The sequence below is a fragment of the Stigmatopora nigra genome, chromosome 2 (genome assembly GCF_051989575.1).
Source record: "Stigmatopora nigra isolate UIUO_SnigA chromosome 2, RoL_Snig_1.1, whole genome shotgun sequence".
Lineage (NCBI taxonomy): Eukaryota > Metazoa > Chordata > Actinopteri > Syngnathiformes > Syngnathidae > Stigmatopora > Stigmatopora nigra.
In genome coordinates, this window is record NC_135509.1 from 8890426 (window position 1) to 8910429 (window position 20004).

The following is a 20004-nucleotide window of genomic DNA, read 5'->3' on the forward strand; positions in this document are numbered from 1 at the left end:
AACTGATATTTTAGGATCTTTATCTTCTACAGAATAGTTTTTTTTAAATATACCTCTAATTTGAAGGATCTACAGTAGTTGTTGAAGTGTATCAAATAATCAAAGCAAATTGAATTCATACCAATTGTAAAATCACCACACGGAAGCTCACGTTTGTCTCCAACCATCCAGTTTATTTGATTTAGCATTGTGTATATTGCATTTGGTTAGTAAAATTTAAACATATTTTAAAAATCCATGCGATAGACATTGTGAGATGCACCCAAAGCTGTTCCACCCCCTACTTTGAAAGAAAACGCATTACATGAACCTGGTATAGTTCAGTGGATACTAAAGTGCACTTTCTCTGATTAGAGGAATTTGTATTATGATATTATGTTTATGCAAATACTCCCTGCAAAAAAATACTGTCTTGAACTATGCAGTATTTTTGATATTATGATGCACTTCATCTAAATATGGAGTACTCATTCAATTCCAGGGACATAGTATTGCTGTATTGTTGGACTTTCCCTCAGGAAATAAAAATGTATAAAATGCCTTTTGAGGAAGGGAGAAGTTTGGGAAAGGGGATCAGAGACCTCAAAATGCACTTTTAAAATCATAGCAACCATAAAAATATATTACTTTTTCTCCTTTTTGTCACCTTTTTGAATATAAATATATATTTAAATGTAAGAAAGCAGTACATGCATCAATCATTGATTCAAATGTTTGTAACAGAGTGCCTTAAATACAGAGTAGATAGATACAACAGTAAGAAGAGGCAGTAAATTATGACGAAAAAAAGGATTAAAAAAATAAAATGAGATAAAAACAACTCTTGGACAGCATGTAAGGGGAAAAGGTAGTGTGTAGAAGGGGAGCTGAAGCAGCTTGACAAAGTAATGTAACTTGCAAAATGTCCTATAATATGAGAGAGGCAGCATCGTTTCAAGCAGGCACTTTCCTGACGCAAAACGTTTCCAGTCACATCACCCCAAAATAAAACAAACCGGCGCAGAGAAAAGTGGCAGCGGTTCCTAGATTGGCCGTTTTCGTCCGGGTCTTCACTTGGGAACGGCGGCGGTGGCCTTCTCCACTTTGCCATGTGCGTCCTGATCGATCCTGCGTATTCAACAGTCGACCAAAACACAGAAATTAGTTTGATTTGAATGGTGACATATCAGTTTGTTTTGATTTTTGTTTTATCCGGCGCTGCTTTGTCATATAAAACAATTTTAATACATCAACTGAATGTTTCAGATCTTAAAAAAGTCCCTCTTTTATTGCATTTTGACTAAAGTATGTGTCAATTCTGCATTTATAGCAATGTACGGTTAATTTTTTTGGCTCTTTTACATTTTTTTGTCAGAAATTTATAATAAAAATTGATTAAAAAAATGTTTGTCGCTAATAGATGTCCAATCCCTTTGAACTGGGAGTGCTGAACCTCTCAATTCAAATGGACTGTCGCTGTCCGTGGTAGCCAATGAGTAAACATGCCGTCACAGCACTTGCATTAGACAAATGATGCCACCAAATAGTGCAAATTATGATTTGTTATCCACCAGAAAAGACCACACCTTTTTTCTGTGTTAAAAAACAACCGCAGCGGCAACATTATCGGTCAAATTGAGTTTAATAGTCAACACCACTTCGGAATGTGCAGATTAATTTAACGTGCGCAAATAAAGAGGAATGATGCTTGTGACAGTTAGATTTGCAGTGAGTCATGCAATTGCGTTGTGAGGGCGCCACTCAGTGAGTGACCGTGTGAGCGCACACTAGGCGTGCAACCACAGCCAACACAACTATATCTACTTCCTGGTGACCTTAACCGCTTCCGTTAAACTTACCAAATATCAAAAAAGTCCCATTGTAAACCTTATTCAAAGAAAACACACAGATATACTTGTCGGTCCAAGCATCAGCAAAAGAGATGTGCTGATAGGCACATTAAAAACATGTTTAATATAGCGTAGGGAATGTGCTTTTAAGTGCACAAACTGGTGAATTACAAATGTTATTTGCTTTGGCTACAAATCCAAATAACAGTAACAATAGGGGGCGTGTGCTTGGGTGATAATGGAACTTATCTTTTGTTAGTTTTGTGAAAGTCAACCAAGCCCTAGGTGAAAAATCCAAGATACCTTTTACTGCTTTTCTTATTTTTTTCCTCGTCAAACCTTAAAAAAGGGGAAGGGAAATGAGGTTTTAAGAGAAAACACAGCCAACAAACAAAGCAATCAGACATTGCGTATGTAATATGAGCAATGATGCTTAGGAAACAACTGTCACAAGAATCCAACTTTTGTTCAGAGCCCAGAATTAAAAGGAGACTTCTCACTTTACCACTTATTTTCATAGTTATTGAAATATATATAGTCACATATTCTTTCACTACTGTGACTATTTCATTTTGACATATTCTCGGCTACACTGTCTGACCTAATTTCTCCATTTACAATCACTTGATTCACTTTGACTTAAAGCATAACATTCCCGTGACAATGATTCCTACTCAATAATATCGTGATATAAAGGTAAGACATTTATAAGGCAGTGCAAGATTTCAATTTTCATGGTACATTAAAGAATATCATGGTTTCTCATCGGAAGACAAGAAAACAGTGTTGCTTGTTAAAAGACGCAGAAAGAAAAGTGAATACTCACTGTTTGATACAATCCGGAATAGATACGTACTCCATCGGGACTAACGAGGCAAGCTCTGTCAGGCTGTACACAAACTGGATTTTTTGACTAAATTTGGTGCTGTCAAAAAAAATTAAAGTTGTGTTAAAACATGTCCATTTTGGTAATATTCCAACCATTCATTTTACCTAATAAAAGGTTTTGTTAGTGCCAGCAGGGTGCGTATGAACCAAGAGGGATGGACGATGATCAAAGATTTTAGATTCTTCCTTAACCTAAAACAACAACAAAAATAGGAGATTTCAAAATATGATAACTTTTACTTCTTTTTCGTAAATGACAGTGAAACTCACTTACCTTCTATCGATTTGCTGATGACACTTTCGGAGCCAGCCGACAGTTGGCATCTTTTTTCGAGACGTTGCCCCGTTTAGGTATACAATCATATAATTTTCTGCCACTAAAAGCTCCAGCGTGCCAATGACATACCTGCAAGGTCATATTGGCGAACGTTTAAAAAAAACTTGGACAGTAAGGCGAAAATAACAGCAAAAAAATGCTCACTTGAACAAATTGTCCATGATGTATCTGTAGTTTGGTTGACTGCTCTCAGGCATGAAACAAACGGCAAACACAATTATAGCATTCAAACCATCTCCATAGTAACCTGAAAAAAAAAACACCAAAACATTTCATTTGTAACGGCATTAAAAGTGAATGAAAATGCATATTGACTGCAATCTGCCCAAGCAAACAAGCTAGTCATGAGTTGTTTTGGTTATGACTTAAATACTGACCTCCATGGCTTATAACCCGCTTGTAAGGATCAATGGCCGTCATGTCCACTCTGTGTTCTTGGTCTCCAATACGAAACACTCTCCAGCGTCGAACCTCATCCCGCTCCTCCAAAACAGAATACTGCTGTACTGATTCCACCCCCTTCTCTAGTAGCTCTGTCGTTTTAGGCTTTGGAAGATCATCTGTGAGGGGAAACCGGGTCATACTGGGTGGTAGTGTTTTGTATTGATTATTAGAATCAACAAACATTTGATCAATAAACTGATCATTAAGATCAAGAAAATCAAAATGACCCACCACGAAAAAAAAAAATCACTAACAATGGATGGGGTTTAAAATGATAGACTGGGTGATCTTTGAATGTCATAATAGAAAAAAATATGGCGACAAAAGCAACAAAAATAAAAAAATCAACACGTGCAGAATCACAGCTGAATGGCTTAAGAAATAACCAACGCGATTTCAAATATTTACACATTAGGATGAAGATTTTATGATTATTTTGGTAGAAAACCTAAGCAGGCAATTTAGATATAAATGCTTTCTACCGGGGATTTATTTTTACAAATTATCTTGACTGTATTTATGATTTATTCTTTCTTCTCTGACCTTAAATATTTGAACAGTAATAATTAAACGCGCAATTTACATCACCGTGGTTTTGTGGGCTGTTTTTTAATTGTAATTTTGTGTAAAATGACAGTGTTTCAAAACCTTAAAGTTTCAAATGCATATATTGAATTATTGCAAAGTATATTTTGAGTATTTTTATTCATTTGAATATTGTGATTATATATATTGACAGGAAAGACGTGCATGAATGAAGTCCCTAAAATTTGTGGAAATTTGAGGAAAGATGAACAAGTCATGCACAAAACATCAGAAGTGGAAAAAGGTAAGGATTTTATTTTTTTTCCTTTGTTTCCAGTATAGTGATAAAAGAATATAATCTGGAAAGTAAGATTCAATTGACCCATAAATTGCGGTAGTCCAGAGACTGTCCAACAAATCTTACCACTTGCAAGAGAGAGAAACCTGTTGCTGGCTTCCAGCCTGTTTCCAGACAGGCAATGGAAACAATCCTTCCACGTAAAAAAAGCGGAAGGCAGCAGTGCGGAAAGACAAAAACAACATAGTATATTTTAACTCCATTCTAAGCAGCTTCCAACACTGGGAAACCAATGAAGATTTATACACTACATGGACAAAAACAATTGGAAACACCCTAAGAACATATATTTTTTAAACCATGTGAATACGCCTGGTTGTCAAAAAACAAAGATGGCTTAAAACTGGTAGAAAACAACTCAAGAATTTCACAAGTTTTTTGTCCATTTAGTGCTATAGTGCATCTCAACAACAAAATATTTCAATAATTAATAGCACTACTTCAGGTTAAAACGTATTTTGACGGTTTATCACAAATAACATCATTTGTTTGACCTTGGAGCACATTTCAATTAGAATAGCAGTTTTTGTCATAAAGCCTTACCTTCCCATTCAAACTCATTGCTGTTGTCAGAAGGCGTGTCCATATCATCCAAGTCCAGCTCCGTACTTTCATCTAGCTCATCTGAGAGAATAGAACCTTCACTGCGGTCGAGATTGAGACTTATATCGGGAGCTGTAAGCACTTTCTTCTTGTTATTGTGGTTTACTACGTAGCCGGAAAAAACAGATGAAGACTAAAATGAGACAATTTTATGAACCCACATTTGTAATCAATGAGTATCTTTTAAAAAAAGCCCTAAATTATTTCTGAAGTTCATCATCTAAAGTTCACGATGAGTAAAAAACACAATTTGAAAAGTTCCTATTTATTCTATTGAGAATATAATTTCAAAAATATCCAAGTTAACAGTAAAAGTGGTATCGATAGAGCCATTGTCATTGTTTGCTTTCATTAGATTGTGCAGGTCAGTGTTACTTTATTCCTGTTGATCCAAAAGAAAAAAAGTTTTGGTTTACCGGCTTCTTCCTCTTCTGAAGCCCCGCCAAACAATTCCTCTTCAAGCTCCTCCTCCTCGTCAGGTAGAGGCCTTAGAGGCAGAAAGTGATCCGATTAGTTGTTTTTTTTTTTGGCTTATACAGAACAGCATTGTCCTCTCGTTGCATATCACAATGAGGATGCTTGTAGTCATACCGTGGAAAGTCCTCGTCTTGCCACTCTTCCTTAAGCTCGACTCCTTCCATCCTTAATCGTGCCTCTGTCGTAGCAACGGATTCCTGGCGCTCCAGGCTGGTACGAAAACAAAAACAACAAATAATACCTTGCTCACAAAAAAAGCCACTATTGAATGACTTGTTCATTGTAATGAGAGACCAAGAAGTGATCAGTCCTATTGAGATAGGTAAAACACTTTATTTTTTTAGGACTTACTGTATAAAATCAAATGTGAATATGAAAGAAATGTAATGCTAAAAAACATAAAATTCAGTTTTAAAATTGACCTCAAGCGAACCTTGTGACAGGAATTCAAAATATACAGACCAATTGAATTAGATGAAATTGATCCTTAATATTTGCACAACTATTGGCCAGATGCCATTGGTCCAATTTCAAACGTCATTTAAAGTTGTTCCAACTTTTCCAATCCCATACTTTTCAGCTAATCAGATCAAGGCTTCTTGAAAAGCTTACACGCTTAAGGCATAGCTCCCAGAATCTGCACAAGGTTCCCCCTTCACTAATGCTGATCGTCTCTGTTGTACAGAGCTGCCTTTGATGCAATAATCATATATATGATTGTTATTTGCCAAACCCAGACGCAGAAACATGCGGAATTTGACATTAGAGCATATTCCGTAAATCCCTCCCGACCCCCCATAAGCATAAAACCAAAGGATCCAAGAGGTACAGGAATCTAAGCAGGAAAATTAGATTTAAGAAAAAAAACTCAACTGCGTACTTGTGTGGTAACTACGCAAATAATATTTGGTTTTGCAAAGATCAAACGGCATATACCATTACGAAATAGCAAATTATAGTTGGACAGGTTAGCCCAATTTCAACAGAATTAATAATTTTAACAGAAAATTTGGAGTGGACTAGTGTTCAAGTGCTCCGTAAATCCAAATCAAGTTCCGTTCCCTCTGAACAAATTTCAATTGAAGTGTTTGATGTGTAAAAAGAAAAATCAGCATAAATGTAATTACCGCACACTAGAGTAATTACTGTAGGCCAGGTATGAGCAATTTACAGCTCGTCAAACAACATTTTAATCTGGAGCATACCAACATAACATCTTTCATGTGCTGGAATATATGAAGCGAAAACAACAATCTGTGCATAATCTGATGAGAAAAATGAAAATGAGCCCTTTTCACATTTCATTGGCACTATTAAGTAAATAGATGGAGTAGTAAGCCTGTTTGTAATGTTTACTTTAAGCCTGGTGCAATTATTTGGATATCTTACAAAGCAAGCTTGAACACGTACACATAATGTTAAATCCATGACTCATTTTGAAATTTGTAGTTGACACTTTTCTTTGAAAAAATACTTAAACAGGCGAATATTAAAGTGCAAATCTGCACATTCGTACCTCATGGCTAAATTCTCTTCTTGGTCCCTTTTGAATAAATGGATACTAGAATAATCAAATCACACACAGGCAGTTCTGGCTCCAGATTTTATTATCTACCAAGCAATTGTCAACATGTTTATAGAGTGATTATAATAAGTGTTCAACGATGCCCATTAAAGGGCACATAGACTAGTTATAAGGCCTCTCCTGTCCAAAATGGCACAGTGCACTTGCAGAACCAGAAATATTCATTCACCATTTCCCAAGATTATACATGTATTTATCACAAAATGAAGTGTTAAAATCACAACATACCTTTCACTGAGTCCAACTGGAGAGCATGATTTAGAAAGGTTCTTTTGGGCACTGGAGTCCTGATCATCTAGGCTTGTAGTTTCCCGAGGACTGCTCCTTGTTTTGGTTAAACTGTCTTCAAGTACCTCCTCGCCATTTTCCACCGTGGACGTAGTGCTGTTTTGTAACTCGTCCAGATCTTCCTCGTCCACTTCCCCCGATACCCCAGAAGATGAGGGACTCGACGTGCGTCTGGTCCCAGGAGTCCGCCTGGGTGTGCCAAAATCTGGACGACTAATGTCCACGTTTGTGTCCCCCATACCTTTCAGAGTCGCCTCGCTTTCGATCACATCGGAAGCCATAACGCACGGTTAGCACCTCCGATTTTGGAGTGAGCTAAGAAACACCGGTTTCTTGTGTAATCCCCCTTGAGTAGACACCCCGAAATATGACACAACTCCTCCAGGAGTTTAGGTTAGCCTGTTAGCTTTAGCATATGGAGAAGTCCGCTTTTGTTGTCGGTGACAACAAGCAACTTACCGACTCACTACATAGCTTCTTTAAGGAAGAGGGTGGAAGATCGCAATACGGGCGGGTTTGATCGCCCTGAATGTGACAGCAAAAAGTAGGACAAAGAGTCCCAACTTTGCTGAAGCAACAAGGCGAAGTGAGACCACTTGTCGGGGTCTTTTCCTTCCTTTCTCCCTCCCACCCAACCAGCCAACAAGCGTATGTAACTGACGTAAGTATGACACCACGTCGGCTCCGGCATTGTGTATACTTGTCGAAGCTGTCATTGTACAGTAGTAAGACGTCATTTAAATGCATGTTACGTTTACTACCACGATCCATCAAATTCAAGCCAAAAAAATCTTTATTTTTGGTTTGTTTTTGTCCAAATGCATTTTGTTATTAAAGCCGGGTAGGTACCATTTTAAGTTTTGCTGTCAAAGTTGAGTAACAATCTGAACTGGCATTTCAACTTGGTAGTTAAGACTCTGACTTTTATTTATTCACTTAAAACAGCAACAACTTAATAATTACTTATAGCATTGCAAGGCAACTTGCTGTCTATTCTTTGGATAGTTTTTGCAGTTTTTGTGTAGCTTTTGTATTTTTTTTTTTAAATTAATACTACTACAGCAACCATGTATTTAGTTTTGTCATATATTTTAATTTTATTTTTCTGAAGCGAATATGATAGGAATCGACACTACATTTTCTACTTCAGGTTGGGATTTATTATCCACACCATCTAAGGTTGATTGTTTAATGGGACATACATTATAAAAAAAAAACAATAACTATGTTGTATTTGCTACATTATTGAACAAATTTATTGATCATAGAATAATAAAAAAGGCACAACATTCTAACTAATAACCAAGTCTTTATGCATACGAGAATAGACCCAAGAATGGTCTAAAATGCATCATACATCAATATATTAAATATTTAATGTGCTATAAATTGTATTACATTTCCACTTGGCAACGTTGAATAAAATATTTAATCACTTTTAGACATTATATTTTAATTTGCACTAATTGATACATCTGACCTGCGTGTTTTTAACATGTTATAAGTCAACAAACTGTAAAAGTGCATGTCCTCAAGTAGATTTGCATCACATCTTGTTATGATTCAGTCCCTATATTTCCCTCTAGGTGGAAGCAAATGAACATTTATGATTTGAAGTCTTAAAATGTCAATTATAAAGAAACAATTTCATGTTGTAGAATCGCTGCCGAAACTTTAGGGGACAGTCTTGTATCTCCTTCTTGTTATATTGATTATCTGGAGGATAATATTTATGAAATAATTATTATCCCTACAGATCTCATGGTTAATAAGCCATATCTGGTGCCAGTTGAATTCCTGGTTAAATCCTTCTTTGTGTGCATGAGATTATCTGGTGTAACTTCTAATTACCAAATTGCTATTTGCTCTGTTGGGTCATTAGGCCTCATCACAAAAGGATCATCCAGTCCAATTTTGAGTTTATGCTTCTCATCCAGCATAGTAGTGATTGCTAATGAGTTGTGGTGCAATTATTTCAAATGAGGACAAATCTTTCCATTTCATTTAGGATACATTTCATTGGCAGGACAAATAGAGCAGTCACTATATAATTAGCATAGATTCTTGGGAGGATATCTTGATGTGACATTCATTTAGGATTTACAAGCTTCTTTATCGGCACAAACTAATCTTTCTAATAATTTTGAATACAAATATTGATATTTTTTGTTTAAATTATTTTTCATAAATTCAGATAAATGCCTTATTAATAGTAAATTTGGATTGGGTAGTTGTCATGAAGGTCGCAGGTTTATTTGTGGGATCAATTCATTTGTATTAGTTTGTCATTTGGCTTGAATTTTATTTTCAATTTTCATTTTTTTTGCTGCTGCAGAAGGCTATAAGTCGAATCTAAAAGTGTATTGATAACCTAAAAACTACAAATTACATTCATTTGACCATGGGAGAAGAAACATGTCTTTCAGGTCTATGCATTTATTTACTCCAGTAAATGATGCACCCAGCTATTGATTAAAGCATGTCGTCTACCGGAGAGACGCCTCTATTTGCGGAAACATGCTATGTCAAGCAAACTAATAATAATAAATGATTGCCAGTGAAAATTAACGTCTCGTAATATCAATTCTGCCGCGTTGCATTCAAAAATGAATTAATTGCATAAAAGTAGCTTCTCCCTCATACTATATGACTCTACTTAAGTGTGCCAGTTGATTTGAATAATATAGCTGAACAGTCACATACAGGATATGCCTAGTGGTAGTTCCCCTTTTTAAAAATAATGTAAAAAAAAATCCAGAGCTGTACGCAAATGCTGCAGTCCTCCCTCTTCGTTTCATGTTGAAATGAGCAAGGAACGCCAAGATCTGACTTGGACGGGGTAACCAAAGCAGTCATTAGGAAGATTCTCCAACCAATTTCCATAAATGCATCAACGGGAAGTATTTAGGCAACTTGAAGTATATCACTAATGAGAACAGACAAAAAGGATTCATGTGCATGTTTTATGCCATCTTCTTTCTGGGGAAATGAATAATTATTTATGATTGTAGAGGCCTAAAAAAATGAGGCAAGAAGATGGCGAAGGGTGGGAGTAGTAAAAAATTTAAAGGCAAAGTTAAATGAATATTTTAGACTAAATGAAATATTTAAAGGAAACAAATGAGCAAAACATTTAAAACAGCATGATAAATAGAAGCCAGTGCCATTAAAACGACGAATTGTGCCGCAGAAGCTTGGAAGACCGAGAGGATTGTTTTCGTAGTGCCAGTCACACCAGGACAGAGCGTCTCTCACCGAGGGCTGACCTCGTAACTGAGAAATATTAGCCTTTGATACAGTGTCGCGTTGGCTGCTGTTATAGGCGGACATGTTTATTGTGCTACTGGAGGCTAAGGTTTACAACACACGATGACATAAACTGTAAACATAGTTGGTGTCCCTTCAATAGACATTCTGTATGAGAATGTATCACCTCCCGTCACAAAAAAATGGAGAAAAAAAATCTGTGTGCTCTTCTGAATAGGCGAAGAATCATTTGTTTTCCAAATGTGAAAATAATTAAATCAGCAAACAAATAATTAATCAAGTCAATGAGAACAATTATCTCAAATATGCCTCTGAGACTGCATGTGCATCCTGAACTGATTAATTATCCCGCTGAAGATAATTGAGTGGAGCTTGATATTTGACTGAGCCCCCTCATCAAGCTTTTGTCTCTATTGTAATCTTAAGAACATCCTTCATAGTACAGTCTTGTAACGTTACAATAATAAGGCTGTATTACTAATACACAAGGGATATTTTAGCTTTTGCGGCTACGTCATTACGGCAGCATGATGAACAACCTGAGAACACCAGAGCGTGAAATATGGACCTAAATGTCCCCCTGATAAACTTCACGAACCTCTAGAATTACAACATATTCTAGTTTTTATTGAATAGCCTATTAAATCCGTTAAAAGCTAGCGGTGACCCTTGCTCGCTGATCCAAGTTCAAGTTTGCGGGCGTCGTCGTGTCCTGGTCGCTAACCTGTGAGCAGACCATTACTTACTTCTGAGCGAGACAGACATCATTACCCTCGTGAATGATAGCAAAGCAGCACGATCCTAACAGCTTTATTTCCCCGCTCAGCTCGGCGGACACAAGCTATCACATCCCGTTAGCAATTCCATGGCTCCGCCGTAAAGATAAGCTCCTTCAATCAGTGCCGTCTGTTTCGCTCGCCAACCGAAGGGCTGCCATTAATCACAGAGTGGGACAATAGGCCCCACTCAACCTCCACGTGTGATTGACAACTCTAATGCAATTACCGTATTTTCACGACTATAAGGCGCACTTAAAAGTCTTAAATTTTCTCCAAAATAGACAGTGCGCCTTATAATCCAGTGCGCCTTATATATGGAAAAAACAGAAAACCAAAAACGAAAAACCACCACTGTCGGATATTAAAAAACCACAAAAACAATACTGTTAAATATGCAGATGCCATCTTAGTTTACAAAATCTTCCATCATATAGCTCCTCCCCCACTGCAGGATTTTATTTAAAAAAAAATCCAAAATATCAACAATGGCTGGCTCTAAAGGTGACTGTGTAGTGAGTGCTTCATACCTGGAAGTCAATTGCAATTATCATATTTTCATGACTATAAGGCGCACTTAAAAGTCTTCAATTTTATCCAAAATAGACAGTGCGCTTATAATACAGTGCACCTTAAAATACAGTGCGCCTTATATATGGAAAAAATGTCACTCATTGAGTGTGCGCTTTATAATGCGGTGCGCCTTATAGTCGTGAAAATATGGTAAATCAGAATTCGCCAGCGCTTTATGCCACTTTACCTAGCGTCAAAATGGAATCCGTCCAAAGATTATCCAGTAGGTGGAATTGTGTCCCAGTCCACTTTGTGGCTCTGAACAAATATTGTTTCATTTCACGTGGATTTTTCTCTAGTTAAGTCCAAGGCGTTGACATTTTAATCAGTGAACATAAGAAGCCAACTGTCAGGCCCGATGAAGGTCGTTGCCAGCGCTAAGCAGTCAGCAGCTTGCCATCACATTTAATGGTTTCGTCCTAATGATTCGTTTACACGTGAGATCAGGTTGATATTTTATGTATTAGCTCACATTCTATTCAAGGCCTTTTATTCTATTAACCTGTCCTGTCTTTTACAAGATCCTTCCCAGGATCATTCCCATGTGGCTTAGCCTTTGATAAATATGCTGTTAGGTCTACCTAATTAATGCATTCAGCTGTGATTTTCCTCACTTGTCCCCCACACTTTAACCTCATTGCGAAAGAACAGACTTTTCTGTCTGAAATTTAAAGGTCCTCTGAGACGGCGTACATGCACCAGCCACCGCGACAAGCTTATATCTCATCTTGAAGACCTCCGTTAAAAGGTTTTTGCGCGTGAAATGAAAATACAACACAACCGTGTTATGTAGTGTTGACATATTCCAAGTAAATACACTTTAGTTTATTAGATCTATTCATTCAGAGTTTCTCAGTTTGATAAGCCACAGGGGGTTTTGTGAGATGTATTCAGATAAAAAAAAATTGCTCTGTGATTAGAATTTTAATTAAACACGTTTTATTTTTGTTGGGATTAATGCATTTCTCAAGAGAGTATGTTATGTTATTTGACAAGAATCTACGCAAATGGAAAACCTAATAAAACAAGCATTCAGTTAAATTAACGTTGGCAAAGCAAATGTAGCCTGCTTATGTTGACGCAGCATATTTGAAAGCACACAGGATGATAAGCTTCTCCTAGTTTTCTCTTTTTGCCTCCATTAATTGGACCAATTCAGCATTTTTTAAAACATAGCTCTCACTATTTCCTTTTACGGCCTGCATAATTGCCATTTGTTACCAATTGTAGGTTAAGTGAATGGGAGATGGTCCTCAGCAGTGACTTGTTTAAATCAGCCCAAAAAGAGGAATACCATATTGCAATATAGTTTGTCACAGTGCTGTTGTAATTAAGTTTTACATGTTTTAACATGACACCATGTTTTGGAGCTCCTTGATAGATGGACTTAAAGGATACAGGAGAAGAATTTGTCAGTAGTACTTCTGTTTCTGGTAACCATGGGTGCAGCGTTTTTACAGATTGTGAACAGTGCTCATTCTAATAAAGGAGCTTTAGAAATGGCATTATTTGTTATGGCTGCTCAATGTATTGACTCGGGAATGTCAACAAATGAGCCCATTATTGGGTAGGAAGGAGGTTGGAAACTGGTTATGGATATAGTAGACTCAGGATGAAGGGATTTTTGGACTGTTTGTTGAGTTTTTACTATTAACCATGTCTTCTCTAGTGAGTTCTACTGTTAAAAATATCTTCTCTTTTATCCTCTCTTCTTCTCTGCAACCCTACTAATCAAACTCAAAATTCCAATTCATAATCACAAATAATTGATAGACAAAATTAACCTAATTAAAATAAGAAATGCAGTTTTTGATTTTTTTCTAGCAAAAAGTTCACTTAAAGTACTAGACGAGGACACTATTTGTTAGTGATGTCTTTCTGTAGTGTCGGGCCAACACCTAATTCTGACGTTTGTCTCAGCTAGCAAACAACATGTTTTGCACATCTGTCAAGTTATCAAAAGCTAGAAATCGTTCCAAATCAAAGATTGAGCAACGCCTCTGCCAACATCAAGCGTTTGAAGGCTTACTGTAATTGACAATGTGAGTCAGCCTACTGGTAACTGTCAGTGGAATCCACTTACATCTTGTGGGTGACGCGACAAAGCAAAACTTATAATTACTCTTTCTGTCACTTTTTCATGTTAAATGTTTAAGTTTCCATCCGTGCAAAACAATAAACATTGTGCACCAAAGCTCTTATTTTCCTACTTTTGGCTTCAAGCCTTCAAAAAGAAGTAATCCGCCATTAAGAGCTACAGTGTAGCTACAAAAATACTTCCTCGTCTTTTAGAAAGATGAAATATTTTCTCCGCTATGTAATTTTTCGCTCTGTATTTCAAGAGTTACTGACCTAAAAAGGTTGATCAAAGACTGTTGGAACTCTACCGCCTGCAGCAACCAATAAATTGGTCCATTCGATGTTTTGCACTGACAAATTATTCTCCCGAGTGCTAACATTCTTGGTAGCAACTCAATTAGCTGGAGACAGACATAGCGAGAATTCACATTTATGTTCTACAGACGTTTCAATATTTAATTATTTTATCGTCTCTTTTATGTCACACAAATGATACGTATTTGCTCATTCTCACTTGAAGCCGTGGTTGTTTTGCGCTTGAAATCTACACAGCGTTCATCCCGTGTCTTTTGGCTTTTACACAATATCGACATGGCCTCCAGCTCCTTTGCGCTTTAATGTCGCTGTTAAAAGCCAATATTTTTTATTATGGCTGAGGGGAAACTGATCTCATTCACTGTAAAGCCCCTTGCGGTTGAATAATGCTTTTGTCAAGTTCATACATTGACACACAGTTGTCCGTAAATACTATCTTAAAAAGGCTTTGTCTATAAAAAAAAAAAAACCTGAATCTAGTTAAACTACCAATGAGAATAGTTTTACATTTCAACCAAACATACACTAATATTGTAGTTTTGCCTTCAAATTGTTTTATTAAGCACAAACCCTATTTTATGTATTAATTTCCACCAGCTTTGGGGATTTTGTTTTTGAAACCCAACAGCAATTTTTCTTCTATTCAAGCTCTTTTTTTTGCAGAGTTTGTATGAAGCATAGTTCAATGAATTGTTTAAGACAAGGCTGAGAGTTCTAGTTAAGGCTTTTAGAGTTGGCGTTATAGTGAACCTACAGTAGATGGAAATATCCAGAATAATCCCCAGATTTTTTTGGTTACCAGAGTTATATCCAGTGAGTTTGTATCAACTGTTAATGTATCTCTGCTTAAACAACCAACTCCCAAATTGTGAGCTTTTGAATGCAGCGGCTACAACAAAACACACGTTGACGCTTTCTGTTATGCAAATATGAAAAGGAAGCACAGTATAATAACAGGTTTATGGTCTCAGTACTGTACATTTGGCCAAAAGAGAGTCTGAGAGTGCTGCATAATTAACTGCCAGCCAAATGTTCCCTCGAGTCACTGCTTTATTAACAAAGCAATGGAGCCCTTTTTAATTGGCCATTTCATCGGAACCCCAATTAGAGAAGATAACATCAGACACATTGATCAAGAATATGATGGCGTATTGTCCTTTAAATGTGTACCTTTTATGAGGTGTGGTCCTGAAAAATGACACAATATGGAATATATTGTGCATAAATTGTTGTAACATGTTGTGTAAGCAGAAGAGAAATTAACTGTTTGTCTATTTATGTTAGGGAGTGTAAATACTGTATGTAGTTCAGAATTATATATATGTCAGTCTCATCTTATGTGGTAAAATGATCATTTCAGTCTTTTTTATTTTTCAGTTATACACATTTATATAATGTTTTTTCTCTATTTCATTACTCTGAGCTCCAGGGTCTGCTGTTGGAACTGAGGGCTGCACAATATATACTTTGTCATAGCTGTCTTTTGGAGTGTAAAAACGTAGTTTTTATGAAAAAAAATAGGTTTCAATCTGGATTTTAGAGTAACGCTGTATTATACGGACTATAAGTCGCACCAAAATACCAGCTGAGGAAAAAAACATGCTAGTGATGAATAAATTGCATTTATAGGATAAATGATATTTGATGCATTATAATAATAATCAAATGGAGAACAGGCTAAATACGTATATGTTAATATAATATAATCATCAACCTTGTAATGAACATCGTGCCACACTATAATTTGTTTGCTACATCATAAGGCTTTAACAAAATGGGCAAATAAGTGCTTAGGACTTGTGAATACCCCAAACATTTTTGTCACCTTTGCAAGAAATACAGTAAGGAAACCGAGTGTTTCTGTGCTTAGCCACAGGGAGGCACCACCTGGATAGCTCTCCTAACCCCAGACCTCTTTTACAATGGCTCATTAGCATTGTGCCAAAGACGGATGGCGACTTTCCGCACGGATTGTTGCCCGCTAGTATACAAGGTGGGCAAAGGCTTTCCTTGGGTCCCTTGGCCTGCCTGCTGACCTGTTCCTGCGGGTCTTAGTTAACATTCAGGGACCCCTGACCTGGAACACAAGCTCGACAGCCAAACCAAGGTCCCATCATCCCCAAAGAAATTAGAGGTGGTTATCTTTCAGGATGGACTTGCTAACCCTCCCAGACCATGTAAATGTAATAGATGCGGGTGATTTCCCCTTCTCCTATTTTGCAGTCCCTCAATGTATCGCTGTCATTGGGGATGGCAGGTTGTGGGCAATTTGTGTGTATTTGACCGCTCAGAAGTGACAAATGACGTCTTGGACTGAAAGAAGGTTACATTTAAACACAACACAGGTCAATGGCGTGGCAGGCTTAAAGCTAAATCATTGTCAGGGAAACTAATGATGCAACATTATAAGACAACAGGACACCGTAAAAGATAAAGTGCAGCATGTCATGCGTATACTATAATCAAGCAATGTCTGTTTCAAGCGCACATTCATCTTGATTTTGCATAGACATATTCTGGTCATATCAAAATGGAAATGGGAATAAATCGCTTTGCGTGTAGGGCCATCCTTTTGTGTTATAAACAATGTCTGGGCATCCCGCTCAGTTGCACTCAAATGCAATGATCATTTATAAGTGCTTGTATAAAATACACAGCACTTAGGCTTGAGAACAAATATTTTAACTCTTGGTGTAGAAGATCCGTTCCACCTGCTGTAGCCATTTCAAAAACACACAGGAAGTCTGGAAAAACAAACAGAAAAAGAGCCTGGGAACCCTAGCACGAGTTGTGGCATCTTGACAAGTCTTAAGTAATTCTTACGAGAACAAACACCCCTAGGCTCATTTGCTTCATTGCTTTAGTCAAAACAGAATTATATTTACAGCCACTAGGCTTCTAAGGAGACGCAATAAAGTGGCAACTACTCTTAAAAAAACAAAAAACAAAAAATATAGTTTTTTTTCAATCATTTCTTCATCTTTTGTGATGAGAAATTATGCTAAAAAAATTCAATGGAAAAAATCCCAACTGCGCACTTGATTTGTAAACAGTATGGAAACACATGACAGAACTCAACCCCAGTTTGCTTTACACTGTGTCCATATTTTTTCAGCACAAGGTATAGCATGTGGCTGCCAGTAATGAGCCTTACTACAACCCAAGTCCTCTTAGCTGCCGGTTATGTGGACACGCTGTGTCCGGGAAACTCAAGGACGGCTCATACTCCCAGATTAAACAACATTCGTTCTCTGTCAAAAACCCCATCGCTCCCGAAACTGCCGAGCCGGGGGAAAATAGGGCCCCCACATGACCCTTGCTTTGGGTGACGGGATAAAATACAGAAGAGTTTTGCCTGAAGGAGAACAGGGATAACGAAACTATCTTTAATCTCCGTCCCTTCGAGGCACTTTCAACACCTGTTATTCTTGACGCCATTTGCGCACGAGGCCATCTTGCAGATTCATTTAGAGCCGGGTAATTATTGCAGTAATTATTCACTGTTGGGCGATTACGTATCTTCTTGCAGGTGAATTCTCGTCTGTTTGCACACCAGCTGAGTCCAAAGCGCCTCCCTTGCTGGAACAGTTGTTCCACTCTTTTTCCCCTTGCAGATATTTGACCCTTTGTCATGTTTGCAATCTGTACAGTAGGGGGAAGAGAGAGGAAAAACAGCCTGAAACTTTTAATTGCTCAACTGAAACACCAGCGAGTAGAAGGCACCAGAGCAGCCCATCTGCTCAACTGACACTTTACGTAAACGTAGCTGAGAAAGACTCTTTCTCCCCGGACTGTGTGGTCCCATCCACTTTCTATGATGGATCTATTTGGAAAATTGGCAACGCGTAGTTGTCGTTATCCTGTCTTTTACACCATTGAAATATTATTTCACTTAAATTAATCAGTGCCCATAAGCCCCCCCCCCCCCCTCCCTCGCACTCATCAATAATTAATGAATCAAGATATATTCTTTTCATTTAGGGGACGCATTAATAATGAGACCTTGGGGGCGCAAAAGCCTTTAAGACAAATATCAGCGCTCTTTGACTAGATTTAATTCACTTAGCAGAAATACAACATCAAATACTAGGCCTCCATTAACTGATCTTTCATGTTAAATATGAATATCATGAATATTCTACTCATGGTCATGTGAAAACAATTATTCCTGTGCTCGGAAGATACAGAAAAATGTTTCAGTTCATGTCGTTTTAATGTTTTAATTGAAAGAAATTTCAAATGGACCTTTAGGATACAATACTCACAGTGTTGAAGTGTTTTATTTTTTTGGGCAGGGGGTAGAAATATCGCATTTGATCTGGTGGGACAAAATTATAAAGCAATACACCGGATCAGAGAGGGATCAATGAAAACAGACGTTTCATTTATGTCAGGATCAAAGTGTCATCATTGTGGAATTTGACAGCATTTGGTCCTTAAAGCCAAAAGGTTAACTAGATTCTTGCTGTGTGCTATTGTCAACACATCCCAGGAATATCTCAAAGCTACATGTGATACTATTTCCTATTTATGCTACCATTCGCTTCGACTCTAAAGAGCTCAGTCTTTCCTGTTCATTAGAAAAAATCTCACAAAACAAAATTTCTATAACTCAATTTATTACTTCCAGATTCACAAATGTCTCCCTTCAAATAAAAGAAAATTTTCTACAGTAGGATTGGGCGCAAAAACGTTTAAAAAAAACCTAATAGTCAAACCAGACACATACATCTATTCATCATGTTTTTATTTGTAAAATCCTGCCTGTGACCAGACTCAAAACATGACCCCATGGTTCCAAATCCGGACATCCTAAATAACAAACCAATCATTTAGCCAAATATTCTAAAGGACACCACGTTCGTTGTTTTTAAATCTTATAAGAAATGCCATTGTGCCCATCATGAAAACGTATATTTGGACCTGATTCATCTGCAAAGCTTTGAGAAACAGAAATGCCAAGCAAATTCCTTAAGAAACTTGTTGAGACAAATTAAATTCTTTGCCAGACCTCCTAAAGGTCAGCTCATCCGTTGTAAAGCAGAAAGAAGAATGCCGTGTTGCACCGTGTCGGGTGATTGCTTTACTCTCTAGGCAATGTCAATTTTGTGGAAGTACTCGCGGATTAAGTCGGCGGCACGTCAAGGGCCCTTGTAGAAGCTGCTATCTTGTCTCAGCCAAGGGTCCGAAAGCCCATGTCTATTACCGGAGACACCCCAAGGACAGATGTTTTAGGCTTAGGGGGGTGATGGAGAATAATAGCACATTAGATTCCTAATGTCTCTCGGATGCGGGACTCGGGGGAGACACAACTCGTGGGTAATCCAAATTCATCCCTCGCTTTCTTTCTCTGTCCCTCGCTCCCCCTCATTTCCTCCCTTCTTTTCTTCCGGTTCTTTGCACGAAACAGAGTTGCGTGGCGGCTGCCTCTTGAGGTGCGGAATCCTTGCCTGGAGCTACAAGCAAACTCTGTCCATTCATCAAAAGCGTGACCCCCCACTCTAGTGAATCGTCTTGGGACGAGATACTTCCGACTAATGAACCCAGTCTGTGGTAAGATTACACCCAATTTGTATGTCAGTTTCTTACTTCAATGTATCGTGGAAAAACCAAAACATACATATTTTGATAACGTACAGAAAATATATTTTTCCCAATCT

General features: G+C 37.6%; 2 protein-coding genes across 4 annotated transcripts in view; one reads left to right on the top strand and one right to left on the bottom strand.

Moving 5' to 3' along the window:
• foxb1a (forkhead box B1a) overlaps positions 1-20004 on the top strand; it is a 34317-nt gene that overhangs the window by 459 nt on the left and 13854 nt on the right. Inside the window, exons 2-3 of one of the 2 annotated variants that reach the window (XM_077734915.1) lie at positions 4238-4327; positions 19755-19897. The gene's annotated coding sequence lies outside the window, so the exon portion shown is untranslated. Of the gene's footprint in view, positions 1-4230; positions 4328-19754; positions 19898-20004 lie in introns of those variants that run through there. The other variant, XM_077734924.1, reaches the window with a different exon arrangement.
• On the bottom strand, positions 153-7996 carry bnip2 (BCL2 interacting protein 2). 2 transcript variants are annotated; one of them, XM_077734903.1, is made up of 11 exons: positions 7275-7996; positions 5576-5671; positions 5401-5471; positions 4925-5089; positions 3432-3614; positions 3199-3301; positions 2992-3123; positions 2823-2909; positions 2656-2754; positions 2133-2168; positions 153-1107 (listed from the first exon to the last, which is right to left on the bottom strand). In XM_077734903.1, the coding sequence occupies exons 1-11, from the start codon at positions 7613-7615 to the stop codon at positions 1050-1052; spliced, it is 1371 nt and encodes a 456-aa protein (XP_077591029.1). In that variant the 5' UTR covers positions 7616-7996; the 3' UTR covers positions 153-1049. The 2 variants fall into 2 exon arrangements, with proteins under 2 accessions (XP_077591029.1, XP_077591021.1); XM_077734895.1 differs by lacking the exons at positions 2133-2168; positions 7275-7996 and having other exon boundaries at positions 5576-5667.